This window comes from Aspergillus brunneoviolaceus (assembly GCF_003184695.1).
Source record: "Aspergillus brunneoviolaceus CBS 621.78 unplaced genomic scaffold BO95scaffold_42, whole genome shotgun sequence".
NCBI lineage: Eukaryota > Fungi > Ascomycota > Eurotiomycetes > Eurotiales > Aspergillaceae > Aspergillus > Aspergillus brunneoviolaceus.
The window spans coordinates 193,880-215,106 of NW_020290772.1; the positions used below are offsets into that span (position 1 = coordinate 193,880).

A 21,227-nucleotide genomic window follows, 5' to 3' on the forward strand; every position below is an offset into this window, starting at 1 on the left:
AGTTTCTCGTGTGAAAGGTTGATCACGAACCCACAGTTCCGGAAGGCTGACAGGTACGGAGTACAGTACCGGTAGTTCTCCAGCTGCCAGCTGTCATGCGCCGGCTGCTGGATTAGGGCTAGATCCATCATGGTCGGATCGAAGCTGCATCATAACCCGGCCCAGCCCAGAAGAGGAACAGAAGCTTCGTCGGTTCGCATGACGGGGTGGCGATTGGGGGCCCCTGGGGCCTGTCAGATTCAGATTCCCCGTGATGGGATATGTGTGAAAGAGGGAGGAGACGGCGACTAAGGTATGGAACTTCGACGGTTTCTGACTTGGCTGTCCTCCCTCGCTCTCTCAGCTTCGTCTGGAATGTTTTCTAGCTTCCATGTCGATGGAGCCGATTGGACCCTTCCGCGGGGATGCTTGTCCACTGCGGAATGTCTGGAACAAAACAAACTCGAAAGGAATCCCAGATAGTTTTAGGGTTCATCCCGAATGTGTCTATCTTCGATATATCCCTACCAATCGAGTGGAAGCAGATCCAGAGAAAGCGCAGAGTTTGGGACTTGCGAATAGCTGCAAGATCGATCGTCTTCTGCACAAACACACACACACACACACACCTCCAATTACATAGTACCATCATTGCAAGCCGCAATAACCGCAAACTGCAATTCCTCGTGCTGGGCCCCAACTCTCATCTCCACTGGAACTTCTCAATAGACTTGAGTACCGTATGTGCAAAATGTGATGTGTATGATTAATCTTATATGTTCCCCTCGTTCCAGTGGCAAAGGATGATTGATGGAGTGACAAAAGTCAAATTTCGATGGGCATGTGTGAAAGAACATCATGCGGCCAGCCCCCTTTCTGGCCATCACGGGGGCAATGAGTCGATGAAAGCTGAATCGAAGGATTTGACCAGCAAAATATGATATGTCGAGTCTTTTTCCGGGTTCTTGTTCTGTTTTCCCAACTCGGAGGCACGGAGCTAATCTATCTACTTCTGTTCGGTCTTTGGTTTGGTGGGGGGGGGGGGGGGGGGGGGTTGAATGTCGGTGTATCATGATTATGCTTGGATTTGCTCATGCATGACCAGCGTCCAACGTACACGGTGGGTTTCCAGGTGGGGAGGGGGGGGGCAAGAAGAGTGGAGGGCAGAAAAGGGGATTGTAGATCTGGATAGAGTCTTGGAATGAAGGACACGAAACAGGTAAAACCACTTCGGAGGGTTGAGGATCTGGGGCTAGACCTTTTGTCGCTGGGTTTGGTTCCTTTGTTGTTGAAGATGAGGTGCCGCCACTGCCATCATGTCAACGCTCGTCAGGTCTTTTCTGGTGAATGTTAAAATAGAACCTGTCTTCGAGAGGAAAAAACTGGATTCGGGGGTTTGAAGGGAGGGTCAACAACATCCCCCCGCGCAAATCGGACAGAAAAACCGATGCAGCAATTGGGAAACTAAAAGTCCCCGGGAGAGGAGCAGAACTGGAAACTATCGACGGGCTTGTGTTTACGGACGGTGGACCACTGTCACCGGATCTGGAATGGGGGGATTGGACCTGTCATGAAAACCAGAGAGCAGGAAGGGAGGAGCGAGGATAAGGTACGTACGGAGTACAGGAAAAGGGAAAAATGCGAGGGTTGGGCTGAGAGTGAGTTGCAGATGGATGAGTGGGTTGGGATGGATGAATAGATGCATATACTATAACCTGAGCTGGACCCTCAGCACTGACACTAAATGGACTACAAGGGAAGGGGGGGGGGAGGTAGGAAGTATAGAGACAAGGTCGAAGAAGCAAAACAAATAACCCTCTCTGGGTCCTTTTGAGATTAATTCACCTAGGCGACTACTCGAGGAAGAATAAAGCCGTTGTCGCAAGGGGGGAGGAGAGGGCGAGGGAGAGCTGAATCAGGGGAGAATTAAAGGTCTAGAGGCTGAAGGCTGGGGTTGGCTCTCACTCTTCTGCTTCTCTAGAAAGTTACCGCGATTGGATCTGTCAGATGCCCGTTCGCGGGTTGGATACATCGACATCGCATCCGAATGCAGGGATGGAGAATATTGAGAGGACTGTAATGGACTCTGTACTCCGCACCAAGAAAGACTGGTGGCAAAAAAAAGACAATAGACATTATCCGATTCTCAGGACGACTGTGAGAATTTCATGAGTAACTACGGAGTACCTAACTACCAATCCAGTTGGAATAACTATAGCCGAAGAGCAGGCAGAAGGAAGGAAGAGGCCCAGAAGGAAAGAAAAAGAGGGTCAGGTTCAGGGACCCTCTTTTTTTTTCTCTCTCTCTTTCCCCTCGGGTAGACTAGACTACGCGGAGTACGGTACGTAGTCGATGACGATGCGATCTGATCAGCATGCAATTTCTGACTGTCTGGACCTCCGGTTGTAGGGCATAGTTTAGTTCGTTCCAGGGAGAGGTGGATTACTCCAGGCAAGACAATTGTATTATTCTATTATTCTATGGGTCTGGATGGCGTGGTTCGTTCCTTAGTAAAAACAACATCAACAATAAAAACATCTTTATCACAATGAGAAAGAATGAGAAGCTGGAATGCATAGGAAATGAAATGGAAATTGAAGATGTCTGTGCTGACCGCGATAAAGGCCGAGCGACTGGGGCTGCTGGCTGGGGCTTATCGGCCGGTCATGCAGCAGTGATGCAGTGATGCAGTGATGATGTCTTTCCTCTTTTTGCTTTCTTCATCTTTTCTTCCACTTTCTTTCAACAACTCACTCTTCCTCCTCCTCCTCCTCCTCTTCTTCTTCCTCCGGCTGTTTCCTCCTCATGATGCTTCGTCATCTGCCTCTTTTCCCTTTCCCCTTGGTAAGCAGCTAGCTTTCTGCATATCCGGAACCAGCCACGGCGCCACTTTCATGTTTCCAACCATGCCCTTCCGACCCAGCCGTGCTGAACTGATGGTGGTGCCTGGCCCTTAACTTAGTGGACTTACTCAGTATTCTGTAGTTACCGGCACTCACGACTCTGTATTTTTTTTAATTATTATTCCCTTCTCTTTGCCAGCTGCAGCTGCATCTATACCAATTGGTTTTAGCTCTCTTACTTCTTACTTCCTCCCTTCTCCCTCCACTTCCTACTCTGTAAACTGCATTGCTTGTTAGGACTATTATTGTTTTTATTTTATTTTATCTCATTTTACTTTTTCTTTTTCTTGCTTATTATTATTTTATTCCTCTTTCCCTCCTTTCTTCAACCCCCCCTCCCCCAGCGACTGCATCCATCTGCCTGGTCGTACATCTTCTAGCCTAGCTCATCTGACCCGCGAACCGGACGGGTTCGACACAGTCGATCATCACCTGCCGACTGAGTTTACTTACTATATATCTTTGTCTCCAAATCCTACTCTTCCCCTCTTTCCCCCCTCATTTCCTGTGCAGGATACAGTATACATACTTACTCCCTTTCGCTGGATTTTGACTCTGCATCAACTAGCCTTACCTGAACTACCAGGCCTTACAAATCCAATCGCATTGAATTGCTTACTACCCAACGTTGCCCGGCCCGTTTTGCCCTGGTAAGCAGTTCCTCCCCCGTCCGTTCCGTGGTTCCCCTCTTAGAGACTCTCGTATGCTGCCAGTCCTTGCCACTGGATCACCGGCTCTCTCGGTCTGGATCTGAGCGGATCTCACGGACATTTCCGTCAGTCGTCGCTGATGAGTTTTAATCCGATGATGACCATAAACTGTGCCCCCCCTTCCCCTCCTCCTCCCTAACCAAAAGTTTCTCCGCGTTACTGCTTGCTTGCCTGCTTGCCAACTCCATTCTTCTTCAGCCAGCTAATTTCCTTTGCGCCGCCTCTAGATAGTTGCTGGCATTCCTCAGACCCGCATTCCTCGGTTGTGTCAGCGACCATCGATAACTATCCGTTTGCTATTGTGCTGCATACATTCTCGAGTTACATTGGGGAAATTAAACGGCAACACATGTTTATTGCGCCCGCCGTCTTCGTCCATCTACCGTTGCGCTTGTGGTTATAGACGTGCGCTCCTACCTTGCATCCCTTCCTGGTCGCCCACTCCCCTCACCCAGGACTGAGTCCTGCTCTACTACCAGTTGCTGTGCGTCCGGCGATCCAAAGTGGCAGTCGCCGTTGAGTCGCCACAATGCCTTCGACTTTTTGGGAGCGGACAAAAGGGACGTCTAAGAAAGGATTCGACAAGGCATGGCACACCCTCGACAAACTGGGGGATCCCGTAAATCGACTCTCCAATCGAGTCGGCGCAGAGGCCTTTTGGCCCATGGCCATTGACAAAGAGAGCGACAAGGCAGCGCGCATCTTACGAAGCTTCTGCAAGGATGGCTTTTACAGCGAGGAGGATGCGGATCGCCAGAGTACCGACAGCGCGGTCAACCCAACGACTGGCAAGATCGACCGTCCCAAAGGCAAACAACGAGTCCTCAAGAAAATCCCTTCAAGAGTCATCCAGCAGGCCAAAGGCCTCGCCATCTTCACCACCATGCGCACCGGTCTCTGGCTAAGCGGCTCAGGCGGAAGCGGTGTTCTTCTGGCACGGATACCTGAAACAGGCGAGTGGAGTCCTCCGTCGGGCATCATGCTGCATACGGCGGGTATTGGGTTCCTAGCCGGGGTCGATATATATGACTGTGTGGTCGTCATCAATACATGCGAAGCGCTAGAAGCATTCAAGAAAGTTCGCTGCACCCTCGGTGGAGAAGTAAGCGCCTCTGCCGGTCCTGTTGGCATGGGTGGTGTTTTGGAATCCGAAGTCCACAAGCGACAAGCCCCGATCTGGACCTACATGAAAAGTCGGGGGTTGTATGCAGGTGTTCAGGTTGACGGAACGATCATCATCGAGCGAAGCGATGAAAACGAGCGATTCTACGGCGAGCGCATATCAGTGACGGATATCTTGGCTGGCAAGGCCAAGAACCCTCCTGCATCAATTCAAACACTGATGCAAACCATCAAGGCCGCCCAAGGAGATGCTAATGTGGATGAAGCCCTCTTGCCACCTCCAGGGGAGGCTCCCGGTGATGTCGAAGTTGGCCCTGCGATCGGCTCCTTTGGTGTACCTGATCCAGAGGATCCCGACCCGTTTGGGGTCAAGGCGTTAGAAGCGGAAGGTCTTTTCATTCGCGAGGCTGGTTCGCGCAGTAGACCGTCGCAGGAGGCATTCGAGTTCAAACCCGCCCCAAGCAGTCCTATTTATGCCACATTCCGCCGCAGTCTCGATAGTTCACCCCGCAGCAGCTGGCGCGCGAGTGTGCAGAGCTATGCCAGCATGGATCGAGGGACCCAGACGGATGATGGTCCGGCTACAGCGCCGCCTTCTGTCAGTCGCGCCTCTTCTCGAAGTTATCGAGACCACGAGGAGTCTCGTCTGGGTGCTGTTATTCCCGAGCATGGCGAGTACCATGTTCCCGCGGACGCTCCGGTCGCTGCTGCCGAAGAAGAAGACGACTTGGTGGACGATGACGATCTAGAGGTGCACGAAGTCAGCAGTGCAACTGTTTCCAAGCGAGAAAGTACCGCCCATTCCCCCGTTTCCATTGAAGACTCAACAATGCCTTCTGAACTTCGACGTTACTCACCCACGTTCACACGTGCCCGCCTGGTAACAATTCCCAAGCGTGTCCCACCTACGCTTCCACCTCGCAACCCTTCGCGTACCCCTGGTTCAATCTCGACATCGACCCCCACTTCGCCGACTTCACTCTCCCGCTCTCACAGTCGTCGCCGGTCGGTAGCGTCGAGCCCTGGACGCTCTGGAATGATTGGCCTCACCGAACTACCCCTGCACTCCCTGTCTGACGACTCGCTCAGTGACTCCTCGTCCAACGCAGCAGCAGAGTCGTACAGCAAGACATCACCTGACCGGGAGGATTTCCACTCCGTGTCCAGCCTCCACGACTCGGATGCCGCTCTGGAAAAGGAAGCTAGCATCAAGGAGATTCATGCGAGGTCTGACTTGCAGGTCATTGCTGCCGACGACAAGGCCGAACTTGCAAAAACACTTGCTTCCGATATGTGAAGGGTGCAGCAGCGGCGTCTCCTTACCTTGCATAAAGATGCGTCACAATCTTGCTTTCATCAGCGTTTCACTTTCAAAAAGACTTTGCTTTCGTCTGTATATATATATCCTTCAGGCACATGCTTGGGACAGTGGTCCTCTCATATATGACACTGATTGACCTGCAAGGCACCCAATACCGGTCCTCGCGATCTTTCTATGTCTGTGACTTTATTTATGCCCTTCGATGTCAATTTTGCAGCGTGTTTGGTGTTGATGGACTGGCTATGGGATACCTGGGCGTCTTGGTTTTTTTTTCTTGAATGGGATCAGGATTTGGGCTGGAAGCCATTGATTGCTCTGGGAAGGATAGCCAGCGCTGGGACTTGGCGCTTGTGCTGATTTGGATCTTCTTTTTTTTCCCCCATCTCCCTTGATCAATCCTTTTTTCTGCTTATCATTTTATTATATCCCATGAGTTCACTCTTCTCAAATGTTACTTCTTGTCATCTACAATGCCTCTGGATAGCCTATCTACATCACGGTATGATTTTTACTTTGACCTGAGACCCATTGTTTGACGGTGTAGCTGGAGCCTCACTTCAAAACCAACACACATTGTAGGAAACAAGTAAACATGAAAACTGTTATCGGCCAATTCATCAAGCAACGTGGAACGTTCTTCAGAAACCTGCAGCAGGCGGCAATCAACAGTCAGCGGCTGACGGCGGAGAGATCCGACCGCCACTTACTGGCACTGTAGGATTATAGGCAACACTAAACCGGTCTTATCTCTCACTTGATTTGGTTAAGCACTGCAGCCAAGGTACCTACTAATCAATCATCGATTTATTGATTTGGAGCTAAAAAATTACACCATCCCCATGGACCCTTATAAGGAGCTGCCTGCTGGTCAATTGGACCTTCTGCTCCCCCCAAACTCCCCAGCTGCTCCCAATGCCTTCTCTTCGTGCTGTGGTGGTGGGCTCCGCCCTCGTATGTGCTGCGGCCGGCCAGTTCTTCCCTCCTAAGCCTGAAGGCGTCACGGTCATCGATTCAAAACAATATGAAGGTGTTCAAATCTCCTACAAAGATGTATGCTCCTAGTCAAACGCAAGGTGAGTGTCAAGCCACGTGCTAACCTGTTTGCCAGCCTGGAATCTGCGAAACTACGCCTGGGGTCAAATCGTACTCCGGCTATGTTCACCTTCCCCCGGGCACCCTCAATGAGCTAGGGGTGGACCAACAATACCCCATTAACACCTACTTCTGGTTCTTCGAATCGCGGAACAACCCTGCCAACGCGCCTCTGTCGATTTGGATGAACGGCGGTCCTGGCGGGTCGTCCATCATTGGGTTACTGCAGGAGAACGGGCCGTGTGTTGTCAACAAGGATTCCAATTCTACGGAGATCAACCCTTGGTCATGGAACAACTATGCCAACATGCTCTACATTGACCAGCCGGTTCATACCGGGTTTAGCTATGATGTGGCCGTCAATGGCACCTTCGATGCCCTCACCGGTGACTGGGATATCTCTGGGTTGGAGTCTGGCATCCCGGAGCAGAATAATACCTTTTACGTCGGCACGTTCCCCAGCATGAACAACCAGACCACGATTAATGGGACTGTGAATGCCGCCCGCGCCCTGTGGGTATTTGCCCAGGCTTGGTTCTCGGAATTCCCCGAGTACAAGCCCCATGATGACCGCGTCAGCATCTGGACCGAGTCATATGGAGGACGCTACGGCCCGGCCTTTGCAGCGTTCTTCCAAGATCAGAATAACCGAATCGCCAACAACACCCTGTCCGGCCATCCAATCCACCTCGACACTCTTGGCATCATCAACGGCTGCATCGACCTGCTTGTCCAAGCGCCGAGCTTCCCCGAAATCGCCTACAACAACACGTACGGCATCCAAGCACTCAACCAGACCATCTACGAGGCTGCCATGCAGGCCTGGAGTGGACCGGGCGGTTGCAAGGACAAGATCATCGAGTGCCGTGCGGTAGGCGCCGAGGGGGATCCGGAGATGCACGGCAACAACCAGACCGTCAGCCGGGTCTGCCGGGATGCGGACGCCTACTGCATCGATGAAGTCAAGGGCGTCTTCAAGAAATACTCCGACCGCGGCTACTACGACTTTGCGCATTCGGCCCAGGACCCCTTCCCGGAGCCGTATTTCATCGGGTACCTGAACCAGCACTGGGTGCAGGCCGCGCTGGGGGTGCCGGTCAACTATACCCGCTCGGCGGAGAGCATCTGGGAGGCCTTCCGGTCGACGGGCGACTACCCGCGCTCGGACCGCCGCGGCCTGATCGAGGATCTCGGCTACGTGCTGGACTCCGGCGTCAAGGTGGCCCTGGTCTACGGGGACCGGGATTTTGCCTGCCCCTGGACCGGCGGCGAGGCCGTCAGCGAACTGGTCGAGTACGCCGGGGCGGCGCAGTTCCGGTCCGCGGGCTATGCGGAGTTGCGGACGAACTCCTCATACGTGGGTGGCATGGTGCGCCAGTCGGGGAACTTTTCGTACACGCGGGTCTATCAGGCGGGCCACGAGGTCCCCGCCTACCAGCCCCAGACGGCGTATGAGATCTTCCACCGGGCGCTGTTCAATCGGGATCTGGCGACGGGGAAGATCTCCACGGTGAAGAACCCGGGCTACCAGAGCCAGGGCCCGGAGTCGACGTGGAGTATTAAGAATGTGGCGCCCGAGATCCCGGAGCCCGTGTGCTACGTGCTGGCTTTGCAGGAGACCTGTACGGAAGAGCAGATTGAGAGCGTGATTAATGGATCCGCGGTAATCAAGGACTACCTGGTGGTGGGGAGGAAGTGATTCGAGGGGATATCACCGAATTGGTGAGTATTTGTGGCATGAAACAAGGTAGTCAGTCCAGAGTATGGTTTCTTGAAGACCGTCGAATATCTACCTAATAACTACTCGGTATTAGCAGACTGAATGTAGTCAGATTATATGGAACCTAGTGACTGCACAAAACCTCAATCTTACTTAGTATGTACACATAAAGGTAGTGGATCACCGGCTGCCCGTTCCCCGCACTAGCCCGAACAGGCAGGTCGCCAGCTGCCGGTGGACGGGACACTTTCTATACTTGGGCTGAAGTCCAGATGGATCAACTTTCCTCTTTCTCGCCTCAATCTCCAATTTCCCTTCCCTTGACAGCTAGAGTTGTCTGGAACCACCATTCAGCCAGGATCGACAATTTGGTTGTTGCTAGCCTTGCGATCCCCAGCCCCGAATTTCAGTAGTATCCAGTCTCTTTGCCCATGTCAATGCTTGGGAAATCGAACCTTCTCGAACCTTCTCTTGGCCCGGCCAGCGGGGAGACAGCGTCACACGTCACCGCAGGGCTCACCTGAGGTGAACGGAAAGCCCGCCAACACTACTGCATAAGACTTCCACCGTTTGTCCCCCTCCTACCCAACGACACAACTGGCTTTCGTCTACTGTCCTGAACACGAAATCATCATCATCCCGATCACTCGCTTTGCCGCTTCTTTCCCCCCCCCCCTGCATCTTCCTTATCTCACTACTCCTGAAAGTTTCGCGCTACCTCACTCTAGACGGTGGTGGTCAGTGGGCAGTGTGATCCTGTGAATCTTCTACGTCATTCGAGATCGTACTTCCTTCCCCGCCCGGTTTCGACCTGCCATCATTCCCCTGACGCACACCCTGACCGGTGGTGTGATCCTCCCTCCTCGTCGATTGCTTATATTGGAGGCATCGAGTTGCTCCAATTAGCGTTCTTCAGTACCTGACAACACCTGCGAAACCTTTCGTTTACACATTTGACCTGCATTTCCATCTTTTCGTTCGTCAACAACCACATTATCAACAACACACAAACACTCCACAATGGTGGCTGAAACAAAGCTTTACGACGCCCTATCAATCAAACCAGATGCTTCACAAGATGAAATCAAGAAGGCCTATCGCAAGGCTGCCTTGAAGTACCACCCGGATAAGAACAAGGACAACCCGGCTGCGTCGGAGAAGTTCAAAGGTATGCTTCACATCTTTTCTGTTCTGATTTGTCCAGTGCACAGCTAACCTAGACTATTGATAGAGGTCTCACAAGCATATGAAGTTCTTTCTGACCCCGAGAAACGCAAAGTCTACGATCAATTCGGTCTGGAATACCTCATGCGGGGTGGCCCGCCCCCGACGAGTGGCGATGCCGATGGCGGTGCCAACCCCTTCGCCGGAGGGATGCCCGGCGGTTTCTCGTTCGGTGGCATGCCTGGAGGCGGAGGAGGCGGTACCCGTACGTTCCACTTCTCGACTGGACCCGGTGGAAGCAGCGGATTCCGGTTCAGCAATGCGGATGACATCTTCCGGAACTTCGCCAAAGCCAGCGGAGGCATGGGCGGCATGGGCGGCGGGGGCGGCATGGATGAAGACGACCTCTTTTCGATGCTCGGTGGCGGCTTAGGTGGTGGCCGGGGGTTCCGGACCAACCGCGGGTCGACCGGCTTCAAGCAGTCTGCGCGTGCCCCGACGCCGGAGCCCACCGTCATGGAGAAGGAGCTGCCGCTGACGCTGGAGGAGATCATGAAGGGCGTGACGAAGAAGGTGACGGTCAAGAGCAAGACGTTTGACCCGGCGACCGGCAAACGCACAGTGCAGGATGTCACGCTGGAAGCGAAGATCAAGCCTGGTCTACGCACGGGATCGAAGCTCAAGTACCGTGGCGTGGGAGACCAGGAAGAGGGTGGGAAACAGGATGTGCATCTGATTGTCACTGAGGTAGGTTTCTTGTCCTGTCCTACGGAACTTGGTGGTGATTTACTAACGGTCTCTGCAGAAAGAACATCCCAACTTCAAACGCCAAGGCGACCACCTCATCACAACGGTCGAATTAAGTCTGAAAGAGGCCCTCACCGGCTGGGAACGTATTGTCCGCACGATCGACGGCAAGTCCATCAAGGTTTCCAAGCCGGGACCCACGCAACCGGGTTACGAGGAACGGTATCCGGGCCTAGGTATGACCGTTTCGAAGAAACCGAGCGAGCGGGGTGACCTGATCATTCGGGTCAATGTGCGGTTCCCCGCTACCCTGACTGCGGCCCAGAAGGAGGTGCTGCGGGACGTTCTTCCTTGATTGATTTCGTGCAATTCGTGCAATATTCCCATCATAGTATTGTTACTGCTTTTGATGTGTTTCTAATTACCAGGGATCGGATTAGCATAGTTGGCGTTTGGGCGTAAGCGGCTGGATCGCTGAGGATGATGGAACGATGATGATTGATGACGGGAGGATAGTTTAGATTCGAATATACTTCGAATAAAAGTAATATCAAGTTGGCTCGGCTATAGTAGGTAGTAGGATAATCGACATGAGTTACTGGTAACTATAACCCGGTAGACGTAGAGTACAGTTAGTACTCTGTCTGTAGTCCAGTGAGAGTTCTAGCTACAGTATGTCCTTATCGATAAGTTAACCTACTGGGTACGATAACGATAACACCCGATAAGATAAACCACGCGACCAATCCCCAGGCCAGCAGACCGCCAACCCCAACGTCAACATCCAAGCTTAGCTTAAGCTCAAGCTCCCATCTCCATCTCCATCTCCATCTCCATCTCCATCTCCATCTCCTCAGCTTCTCCACATCACCCTTGATCATCAATCTATCCAGCACCCATCTCCAATTCATTCGCTCTCATCACTACTCATCTACCCCCTCAGCCAAACTCTAAACTCCATCCTCCCACACATCAACACCCAATACCAACCAATCCGAAGGATGACCCCCCCCATCAAACGCAGAACAACCTACCTCCAAGACCCCGCCACCCCCTTCGACCCCTCCCAAGCCCGTCTCCTCCCCCAGGCTCTGGAGATCCGGAATTTACACAGCGCGAAGCAGGAACGGTGGACCGTGTCTGTTGAGGAGTTGTTGGGCAGTGGTGGTGGTGGTGGTGGTGGTGGGTGGGATGCCGAGGTACGTTCCCCCCCACCCCCAACGTTCCCTGGGCGATCGGTTATCTTGAATATCTGGTAATGTGTTTCTGTGGAAGTATCAGGTCCGAGAGTTTTTGGGCAGTGGTGTGGAGCGGTTGAGTGTGCGGTGGGCTTCGGGGGATGCTGCTGCTGGCGCCGGGGGCGCTGTCACGCCCTTCGCCAGTCGGGTTTCCGGGGGGTTGCATGTTTTTTTGAGACCGGGGAGGGTTCCGGGGCAGAAGGGTGTTGAGGGCGAGGAAGGAGGGGGGAGGAGGTGAGTCTTTGAATTTTGCTGTGTTTTATCTCTCGGGGTTGGGGATACCTACGGAGCTTACGCTAATGGGTTTGGGTTTGGGTTTGGGGTGCCAGCGATGCGGTGTGTCGGGTTTTGAGGAGTGTGTTTGGCTCGGCGGAGGTTAAGAAGTGTCGGGATTATGAGGTGTGTTTTTCCCAATTTTCTCTTACAAGATTCGTGGGTGGTTGGGCTATACGGCATGGAGGCTAAATCTTTTCTTGGGTGGCTTTTTGATTGTTGGCTAGAAATCTTTCACTTGGTCCGGTGCATCCTCTGAGTACCAGTTCTATTCACCTTTGGCGTCGTTGGAGGGGTTGGTGGGTTTCGTTCGGGAGAAGGTTTGTACAGTGGCAGGGAAGGAGGGGGCTGGGGCTGAGGCGGAGCGGTGTCGTCGACAGGCCCGGGAGTTGCTCGCTGCGGACTCGGTGGATCTCGCCTACGACGCTGAATCGCGCAATTTGGTGGTGTCCGCCTTCTGGGCGGATGCGCCGGGGGGCGAGGGGTGGACAGAGGATCTCCACGCTCCGGCTGCTGGGTCCAAAGGGAAGATGGAGGTTGGGTTGCTGGGGGCGGAGAGGACGGCGGACCCTGAGGAGATCAAGATGGGTGGGCTGTTGGGGGTGGTTGGGGAGGATGAGAAGTTGAGTATGTTTGTTTTGTCTTCAAGCATACACGCAGAGAGAAAGCGCCACAACAGCTGACTAGTGTGCCCCCCCGATTCTAGAGCCGACGTTGTTTTCCTTCGCTTCCAGGCACCATGCCCTCCCTCGTGATGCCGTCTTTTCGGTGGGCTTCCCTTTGCCCACGGGCTTACATCCTACGATGACCATTTCCCTATCGCCCGCCGCGCTGCAGCCCCCGGACGCAACCTGTGCCCTGCATACGTATCTCACGCTGCCGTCCTACCTCTTCGGCGACAAGTACCAGCTGGGCACCGAGGATCCGCTGTTCTTGGATTCGCACCACCTGGTCAAGTTGCAGTCCGTGACGGGCGAGACGGACCTCGAGGCGCCGGACTGGTCCGTGTCTCAGTGGGGTTCGAATTGGCTGCTCGAGGTGGCTACGCCCCCTGAGGATCAGACTCCCGAAGAATGGAACGTGACCATTCCGCTTCATTTGCGTTACTTGGCCCCGTCGGAAAGTGGTTATCGCTCGGTCGAGGTCCCCTGGCCGGTGGTGTTCTGGGCGTGTGCCGCCAGTGAAGAGTCCAAGATGCATTTAAACCCCTTCGACCGTGTGGGCCTCGGATGGGAGAGGCTTTTTGCGCCCCAGACCATATTTTACCAGGTGAATCCAGCTGCAGAACAGGGTCGGCTGGTTGAGGAGATCAGCGTGCCCGTGCTGAAGGAGAACGGCCTCTTCAACAGCAGGACCATTGAATTTGGCACAGTACTCGCCATTGTCCTAGGTTCGCTTTGGGTGCTGTGGAAACTCGGCGCCGTAATGCGGAGCTCTGGCGCCCGCACAAGGATAGAGAGCCAGAAGAAGTCCCAGTGATTCGTTTGCCTTGCAGGAAACCCCAGCGCTCTTTCGAGAGACTATAACCGGTTGTATATCCATCATCGTTCTCAATCTGATCGCTTTATTTCTCCGTCCGGAATTCAGCTGGTAGAAACCGACCCGGCCCCGGGTGTATCCGCCAAGGGCCCCGGCATGTCGGTGTACATGAACCGTTCCATGTCGAAGTGCTGGAGACTCGGCATGTCAACTAGTAGATCACTCAGCCAGGAGAACCCTGGATAGTCGGCCAGCGAGTGGTGCGGCTCCGTAGTCGACGCAGTCTGTCCCGCCTCGATCTGTGATGTCGAGGCTGCCGAGTGCACGTGCAACACATCCTTGAGCACTTTGGTGTCCTCCTCCTTCTGCCGCTGGTGCAGGAGCATGAGCAGGTACGCCGTGCTGTAGGCGTCCCGCATGACCTCGGTATCGTACGCCGCCACGACCTCGCGAAGGGTGGACATGGCGTCGCCCAGCATCATCAGCGTTGCCCGGTTGTCAATAGCCAGCAGCGTACACACGACCTGGAATGGCACGTTGGCGGCCTGGTGCCAGGGACAGTTCGACGCCACCATCTCGCGTGCTGCGCGGAGGCCCTTCTCCGCGAGGGCGAGGACCCGATCAAGCAGTGCCCCGGAGATGATGCAGTTCAGGGCTCGGAGGCGACGGTAGATGCAGAGCATCAGATTACATTGGACCAGAATCAGCGGGGGCTGGGTGAGCACCAGGTTGAGGACGTCCGTCAGCGCGGATTCCAGGGCGGGTGCGTCCTGCGTCTTGTTGGGGTCGAGGCTCTCAGACATCGGAAGCAGGCCGAAGATCTCCGTCGGATGGCTCGGCGAGCGGGGCGTCGGCGGCAGCGAGGTGGCGCCGTGCAGGACCACGCGCGAGCGGGCGAGCTCGAACGATATCCACACGTTCAGATGGCGGGCCATGCCGAAGAGCCGGCGGCGCAGTTCCGGGTCGCACGGTTCCACAGGTTGGCTGAGGGCAGTGGTGGTCGTGTCGCCGCCGCCACCGGGGAGTTCGAGGTGCAAGCCTGTCGCTTCGATGAGGTGCATCAGCGAACAACTGGCCATCCAGGCTGCGTTCGGCGTGGCGGTCATGCGAAGGTAGGCTACACGTAGCACCCAGGCGGTCACCAGGTCCACGGACGGCGGCGCATCGGACACCATATGCTGCTCCAGCATCAGCCGGGCGCTCTCCGCCAGTTGCAGCTCCGCCGGAGTGGCCGTTCGCTGTGAGAACAGGCAACCAAACGCCCCGACGCCGCACAGGACCGCGTCGAAGGCGCCGTAGGCGAGGGCGGACTCGGCCGTCGCCGGGAGCCACCGTCGGCTCAGGTTGCGCAGCAGGTCGTCGCGCTCGATGAAGCTGTAGCACGGGTCGACCTTCTCGAAGAACACGGCCACCAGCGCGCGCATCTCATCTTGCGAGATCTGATCCACGATGGGCAGGGCCTTGACGGCGGAGAATGATGCAGCGGCAGCAGGCATGGTTGCGGCCGGGGATGGGGAAGGGTGCCGGGCGCCCATGTTCCAGGCGAAGAGATGCAATTTGGGCGCGTTGGTCGGGTCGATCTTGAGGCCGAGGCGTCTGGCGAACGCGGCGCCGGAGTTGGCGTCCAGCGAGTTGAGCCGCGCTGCGGTCTCATCGGGCGAGGGTTTGGAGGATGATTCCGCCGACCGGCTGCTGGCGGCGAGGCTACCACCTAACCCATCCGGCGTGAGGCTAGGAAGTCCCCCCAGGAACGGGGTGGACTGCAACTGGAACAGCCGCACGTCTCGCTTCTTGCGCGACTCCAGGTCATAGTGGCAATCTACCCCGAATTGAACGCAGGTTGAACAGGGCTGGTCCCCGGTGCATTTGCGCTTGCGCGATTGGCACGAGGTGCAGGCCACTCGCGAGCGCTTTCTCGGGGGTTCGGTCATGACGGGTGTCTGGATAGTGCATATTTCAGCCGGCTTGATGTGGTTACCGGATCATTCGGAAATGTGTGCTTGTACAGTCAGTAATGAGATGACTGGCGTTGTTTCGGAGTTGATTTGGAGAGGTCTAAGCGAATGGTCGAACTACACGAGGAGAAGAACATGTGATGTTGGTGTGGTGGTGGTGGTCTTGCATCGCTGAGTCAGCGGTGTGATTCGGGCTGCATTGTGCTGCTGCATAACCCCTCTCTATCTCTATCTTAACAGTCTAACTTCTTGGCTACAGTGGGCAAGGTAACGCTTGAGGATTATGCTGAGGGAAGTTCACATCCTCATGGACATGCTGGGCCTGTCGTCTGCCCCATTATTGCCTGCATTTACGACAAGTTGACAACAGACAGAATTGTGTGACTTCTATCATCGGTGAGGAAAAGCATCCTCTCCTGGCCAATTGAACTAACGGACCCTGGCATTGATTGAGGTCGAAGTTTCGCATAGGAAAAAGTTTGCCAACTTGCATTGCAGTTGACTGCAGTTGACAACTGCGGTGAAGAAGTCGAGTTGATATCAAGGATATGACCCACCGAATTGTTGAGGATCCCCTGCATGTGTGGAAAGCAGCGATTCGGGCAAGATCATCGGAGATCCAGCCTGCATCCGGAAGCCTTTGCTCCCAGCCATTCATTCCACCCAACTGGTGGGTCTGGTGCTTCTGGAGGCGATAACTTACTGTCCATCCAGTCGATATTCCGAGGGCTAGGATCCTGTGCTTTTGCAGCATGAATTATACCCATACAGTACATATCCATCCTGAAGTCTACGACGTATACACTCAACGAACACCCGGCGGCATTAATCAGTTTGTCATTTGTCTTATCAGGGCCATTGATGGCTTCTGGGGTAAAGGATGATATTAGTCAAGGATATCCCCAGATGGCTGCTGGGGAGGCAAGATGTTAGGTAATGAATGGAGCGCAGCAGCAATAGACCCATTCTACAGTGGAGGAGTTACATCAATAGCGACTCAAGTGCCTACACTACGGTACGGTACGGTTCGTCGTGAGTCACGGACGCACGGCTCAGGGACGGAGGGGAGTCTGCCGTAGAAGTAGAGATACCATCGGAGGCAATTCCAATTATTCACGGTGAATAACAGCCGTGATAAATCCTGGCCCAAGAAAACCTTTGAAGAAAAATCGTCAGTCCGATAGCGGGAGGCAATAGCCCGCTTCCGATTGGCGGGGAAAGGGAAAAAAGAAAGGAAAAGGGAAGGCACGTGACGTGCCCACCCCCGACCGGGCCGGCGGTCGCTCTTCTTTCTTTTAATGCCCTTCCCTTCGCTCCCTTCCTTCTTTCTCCCTCTCTCCTTGTCTCTGACTCACTCAATCTCCCCCATCTCATCCATCCCATCCTATATCTCCGTGCATCTACACCCTTCAATGTCTGTCTAATCAGACTCATCTTTTACTTCAATTTTAAATAAAGACTGGTAACAGCACCGTCGCGCTTATGCGTTTGGCACCTTCCGTCTTCACCTCTCAGGTATGTTATGCATGCTATTTCCCGCCACCACTACCGTTACTATGAACTCAAGCATCAAGAATCTAACCTCGACCCTAACAGGACTACATCTCGGATCACCTCTGGAAAGCTTCCGGAAACTTTTGAATAGCCACCACACATATCTGCCACTTCTTCCATTCCCGTCACGTCCAAATCATATCAAATTATGTTCGCTCGACTCTTCAAGGCCATGCCCGCCCGGGCCCAGGCCTTCCCTTCCGTGAATGCCTCCGTCCAGTCCCGCTTCATGGCCACCGTTCGTCAAGGACGTCCGGCCACTGAACGCGCCACTTTCACGATCCGAGATGGTCCGATCTTCCACGGCAAGTCCTTCGGAGCCCGCTCCAACATCTCGGGTGAAGCCGTCTTCACCACCTCCCTCGTCGGATACCCCGAGTCCTTGACCGACCCCTCCTACCGTGGTCAGATCTTGGTCTTCACCCAGCCCTTGATCGGTAACTACGGTGTCCCCTCCGCTGAGCGGGATGAGCACGGTCTGCTCAAGTACTTCGAGTCCCCCAACCTCCAGGCCGCCGGTGTCGTCGTCGCCGACGTCGCCGAGCAGTACAGCCACTGGACTGCCGTCCAGAGTCTGGGCGAGTGGTGTGCCCGCGAGGGTGTCCCCGCCATCTCGGGTGTCGACACTCGCGCCATTGTCACCTACCTCCGTGAGCAGGGTTCCTCCCTCGCTCGTATCACCGTCGGAGAGGAGTATGACGCCGATCAGGATGAGGCCTTCGTCGACCCTGAGCAGATCCACTTGGTTCGCCAGGTCAGCACCAAGGCCCCCTTCCACGTCAGTGCCGCCAACTCCCAATGCCACGTTGCTGTCATCGACTGCGGTGTCAAGGAGAACATCCTGCGCAGCCTGGTCAGCCGTGGAGCCAGCATCACTGTCTTCCCCTTCGACTACCCCATCCACAAGGTCGCCCACCACTTCGATGGTGTCTTCATCTCCAACGGTCCCGGTGACCCCACTCACTGCCAGGACACCGTCTACAACCTTCGCCGCTTGATGGAGACCTCCCAGGTCCCCATCTTCGGTATCTGCTTGGGCCACCAGCTTCTGGCTTTGGCCAATGGTGCCCGGACCGTCAAGCTCAAGTATGGTAACCGTGCTCACAACATCCCTGCCCTGGATCTGAGCACTGGCCGCTGCCACATCACCAGTCAGAACCACGGTTACGCTGTGGATGCCGATACCCTTCCTTCTGACTGGAAGCCCTACTTTGTCAACCTGAACGACTCTAGCAATGAGGGTATGATTCACAAGACCCGTCCCATTTTCAGCACCCAGTTCCACCCGGAGGCTAAGGGTGGTCCTCTGGACTCCTCTTACCTCTTCGACATCTACTTGGACAGCGTGGTCAAGTACAAGAACAGCCAGTTGGCTTTCCAGCCTGGCCGTGAGACCGCCCCCAGCCCTCTCTTGGTTGACTTGTTGGCCAAGGAGCGTGTTGGTGTGCAGCCTACCATCGGTATGCAGAACGTGGCTGCCGCTGCCGCTGCCGCCGCCGCTGCTGCTTAAGAGATTCGTCGAATTGGGACTGGAGTTCATGGTTTGGGTACGGTCGGATCATATGCGGTTTCTTCTTTTGTCAAAATGGTTCGGTTCATAATTTGGGTACATTTTGAGTTTAATGTAGTAAATACATTTACATTCTAACTTTCTAAGCATAGTCCTTTCATTCGTCTCCGTAGACTTGTTTTCATTAGTCGTAACGCAGATGATGTCCTGGTGCCAGTCTGACCGGGTATAGCCCTTCAAGCGCCAATTCGCCATTATGCTGTTAACCCCTTCATCAAGTGGGTTCTGGCCAAGTTATATTTTCTAACCTTTGAAAATCACTAAGTCATTATTTCGCCACGATCGAAACCACGTCCTCATCCGACACCACATGCCCCAACCCCACCCGCTGAGGGATGTGTCTGGCGCTGGCACCCCACACCATCGCATACTTGAACGTCTCCTTCAGCGTCCGATGGATGCTATCACAAACATCCTCGATCGTCGAATTGTGCCGCACAATCAGCGCCTCGGAGAAATCAGGCTCCTCTCCTTTCCTATAGCAGACATTAGCTTCAGATGGCCTTACCGAGGGAGAAAATAGACCCCGCTGTCGGGGCAGAAGGAGAGGGAAAGATAAGACGATTTTTGTGATTGGGAAAAAGTGAACCAGGGCCAAACGTACCGCTTCGTGTAGACGCGAATCAAGCGGAGCTCCTTCCAGATGCGCTCGACGACGTCTTCGACGCCGAGATCGAGCTCACAACTCATGACGGCGGTGTAGGGTTCGCGGGCGAGTTGGTCGAGGAAGTCGAGGCTGACGCCGTCGATTTTGTTGTAGACGTAGAGACTGTCGTTTTGTTAGATGATATCATATTATCCTTGGGGCGGGCTTGAATGGTGATGGGAAGACGAGCGGTGGATAGAGTAGGGAATCAAATATACATACCATCTGATGTATTTGCGGTGGTCTTTCATAATCACGTCGATGAAGTCGTCGATTGTCGCTGTGGTGGGGTGTGGTGTTGTGTTAGTTTCAATGGTTATACCCGGGGGGAAGGGGGGTTGTTTGAGTAGGTGCTGGGGAATGGGGACATACCGTATTCGTCTCGCACGAGGACTTCGCAGTTCAGCATCTTGTAGTCACGGAGAACGTTGAAGATCATCTTCTCGTCGAGGTACTTTGGGGGCGTTTGGAAGGTGATCTTCACACCGCCGGCCTTCTTCTGTTTGAGGTAGATGTTCCTGTGGTTGGGGTTAGATTTTAGTCAAGGATAAAGGACTGAGTCAAGACCGCGAGAGAACATACGGAGGTTCCTTGTTGAGACGAATCCCCACGGCATCCAATTCCGCCTCGAGCAGGGCTCGTTGCTCCGCTCGTTTCGTGGCATCCAGGACCATCAGGACCAGGTCGCTTGTCTATACGCCAAAGCCCCAGAATGCAATCGTCAGTGTCTATCCCAACCATATGTCGGAAGAAATGCACCAGTGGGATTTGATAAGAGGGAGGGAGGGAGTCTGCTGCCTACCTTAGCCGCGGAGATGACCTGCCGTCCTCGACCCTTTCCTTCCGCAGCCCCCTCGATGATACCGGGCAGATCCAGGATCTGGATTTCCGCGCCGCCGTACTCCAGGACACCGGGGATTGCGGTGAGCGTGGTGAAGGCGTACGCGGCGGTCTCACTCTTGGTCTTGGTGATCTTGCTGAGGAAGGTGGATTTACCGACGGAGGGGAAGCCGACGAGCGCGACGCGCGCATCGCCGCTCTTGCTGACATCGAACCCCGTGCCACCGCCGCCGGAGCCCCCCGTGGGTTCCAGGAGTTGAGCCCTCAGACGGGCGAGTTTACTGCACAGGGTGGGTCAGTTATCATCATTCTTGTATCTTTGGGGTGGGAACGTTTGATGTTGATAGAAAGGGGAATTGGATAACGTGACCTGACCACCTACCCTTTCAACAGACCCAGATGGTACTCTGACATGTAGCATGTTAGGATCGGATCACTTGATCTTCATGCATGCATGCATGCATGCAACGCAATCTTCTGGGGAGAGAATTCACCCACCTGTGGCCTTGTTCTCTATTTGCTCGGGTTAGCATTGCATTATGGTATGGCGGGGCTATCACCGGAGCAGCGGCGGCGGCGGGCAAAAAACAGTTAACTTACTCTGCGTCCTGCGCATCTCATCTTCAATCCTGCAACGAGGCAAAAGATGCCGTCAGAACCGATAATCCCTCTAAATTTGTTGGTAATCGGGACAAGAAGAACATACTCCTTAATCTTCTCCGTAATGTTCACCATCGTGCCGGTCGAGAGCCCCGCGGACTCGTTGCTTTCTCTAATATGGGTAATACAAAATCGGGTTTGCACCGGAGTCCGCGCTGGGAACTCTCTTGGGATTAGATGGATGAGAACAAGTTGATAGATCCCTAGCAAAGCCTGATAGGACAGAAGTTCTCTCGACAGGCAGAGGGGTCTTT

General features: G+C 54.4%; 8 protein-coding genes across 8 annotated transcripts; 6 read left to right on the forward strand and 2 right to left on the reverse strand.

Moving 5' to 3' along the window:
• Window positions 1–4,121: 4,121 nt before the first annotated feature.
• BO95DRAFT_365540 (DUF500-domain-containing protein) lies at window positions 4,122–6,011 on the forward strand (the record flags this gene model as incomplete). Its single annotated transcript, XM_025582702.1, has 2 exons — window positions 4,122–5,353; window positions 5,507–6,011. The coding sequence occupies 2 exons, from the start codon at window positions 4,122–4,124 to the stop codon at window positions 6,009–6,011; spliced, it is 1,737 nt and encodes a 578-aa protein (XP_025441237.1).
• An 813-nt stretch (window positions 6,012–6,824) lies between these two features.
• cp1 (putative carboxypeptidase S1) lies at window positions 6,825–8,971 on the forward strand. Its single transcript, XM_025584370.1, has 2 exons — window positions 6,825–7,085; window positions 7,144–8,971. Exons 1-2 carry the CDS (start codon window positions 6,948–6,950, stop codon window positions 8,824–8,826), a joined length of 1,821 nt encoding a protein of 606 aa, XP_025441238.1. The 5' UTR covers window positions 6,825–6,947; the 3' UTR covers window positions 8,827–8,971.
• A 727-nt stretch (window positions 8,972–9,698) lies between these two features.
• Window positions 9,699–11,129, forward strand: BO95DRAFT_168574 (putative DnaJ domain protein Psi). The gene is made up of 3 exons (XM_025580780.1): window positions 9,699–10,015; window positions 10,079–10,758; window positions 10,817–11,129. The coding sequence occupies exons 1-3, from the start codon at window positions 9,868–9,870 to the stop codon at window positions 11,111–11,113; spliced, it is 1,125 nt and encodes a 374-aa protein (XP_025441239.1). The 5' UTR covers window positions 9,699–9,867; the 3' UTR covers window positions 11,114–11,129.
• Window positions 11,130–11,592: 463 nt separating this feature from the next.
• Window positions 11,593–12,387, forward strand: BO95DRAFT_443909 (uncharacterized protein). The gene is made up of 2 exons (XM_025586760.1): window positions 11,593–12,230; window positions 12,326–12,387. Exon 1 carries the CDS (start codon window positions 11,760–11,762, stop codon window positions 12,015–12,017), a length of 258 nt encoding a protein of 85 aa, XP_025441240.1. The 5' UTR covers window positions 11,593–11,759; the 3' UTR covers window positions 12,018–12,230; window positions 12,326–12,387.
• A 588-nt stretch (window positions 12,388–12,975) lies between these two features.
• Window positions 12,976–13,845, forward strand: BO95DRAFT_443911 (uncharacterized protein). Its single transcript, XM_025586761.1, has one exon. The coding sequence runs from the start codon at window positions 13,074–13,076 to the stop codon at window positions 13,746–13,748; it is 675 nt and encodes a 224-aa protein (XP_025441241.1). The 5' UTR covers window positions 12,976–13,073; the 3' UTR covers window positions 13,749–13,845.
• On the reverse strand, window positions 13,662–15,866 carry BO95DRAFT_168673 (putative C6 transcription factor). The gene has a single exon (XM_025580781.1). The coding sequence runs from the start codon at window positions 15,677–15,679 to the stop codon at window positions 13,853–13,855; it is 1,827 nt and encodes a 608-aa protein (XP_025441242.1). The 5' UTR covers window positions 15,680–15,866; the 3' UTR covers window positions 13,662–13,852.
• A 1,183-nt stretch (window positions 15,867–17,049) lies between these two features.
• On the forward strand, window positions 17,050–18,914 carry cpa1 (carbamoyl-phosphate synthase (glutamine-hydrolyzing) CPA1). Its single transcript, XM_025583628.1, has 2 exons — window positions 17,050–17,218; window positions 17,300–18,914. The coding sequence occupies exon 2, from the start codon at window positions 17,406–17,408 to the stop codon at window positions 18,765–18,767; it is 1,362 nt and encodes a 453-aa protein (XP_025441243.1). The 5' UTR covers window positions 17,050–17,218; window positions 17,300–17,405; the 3' UTR covers window positions 18,768–18,914.
• Window positions 18,915–19,095: 181 nt separating this feature from the next.
• Window positions 19,096–21,048, reverse strand: BO95DRAFT_415919 (putative GTP binding protein (Gtp1); the record flags this gene model as incomplete). The annotated part of the gene is made up of 10 exons (XM_025584371.1): window positions 19,096–19,303; window positions 19,432–19,596; window positions 19,696–19,753; window positions 19,846–19,991; window positions 20,056–20,165; window positions 20,276–20,594; window positions 20,696–20,720; window positions 20,812–20,826; window positions 20,914–20,942; window positions 21,020–21,048. The coding sequence occupies 10 exons, from the start codon at window positions 21,046–21,048 to the stop codon at window positions 19,096–19,098; spliced, it is 1,104 nt and encodes a 367-aa protein (XP_025441244.1).
• Between the last annotated feature and the right edge of the window lie 179 nt (window positions 21,049–21,227).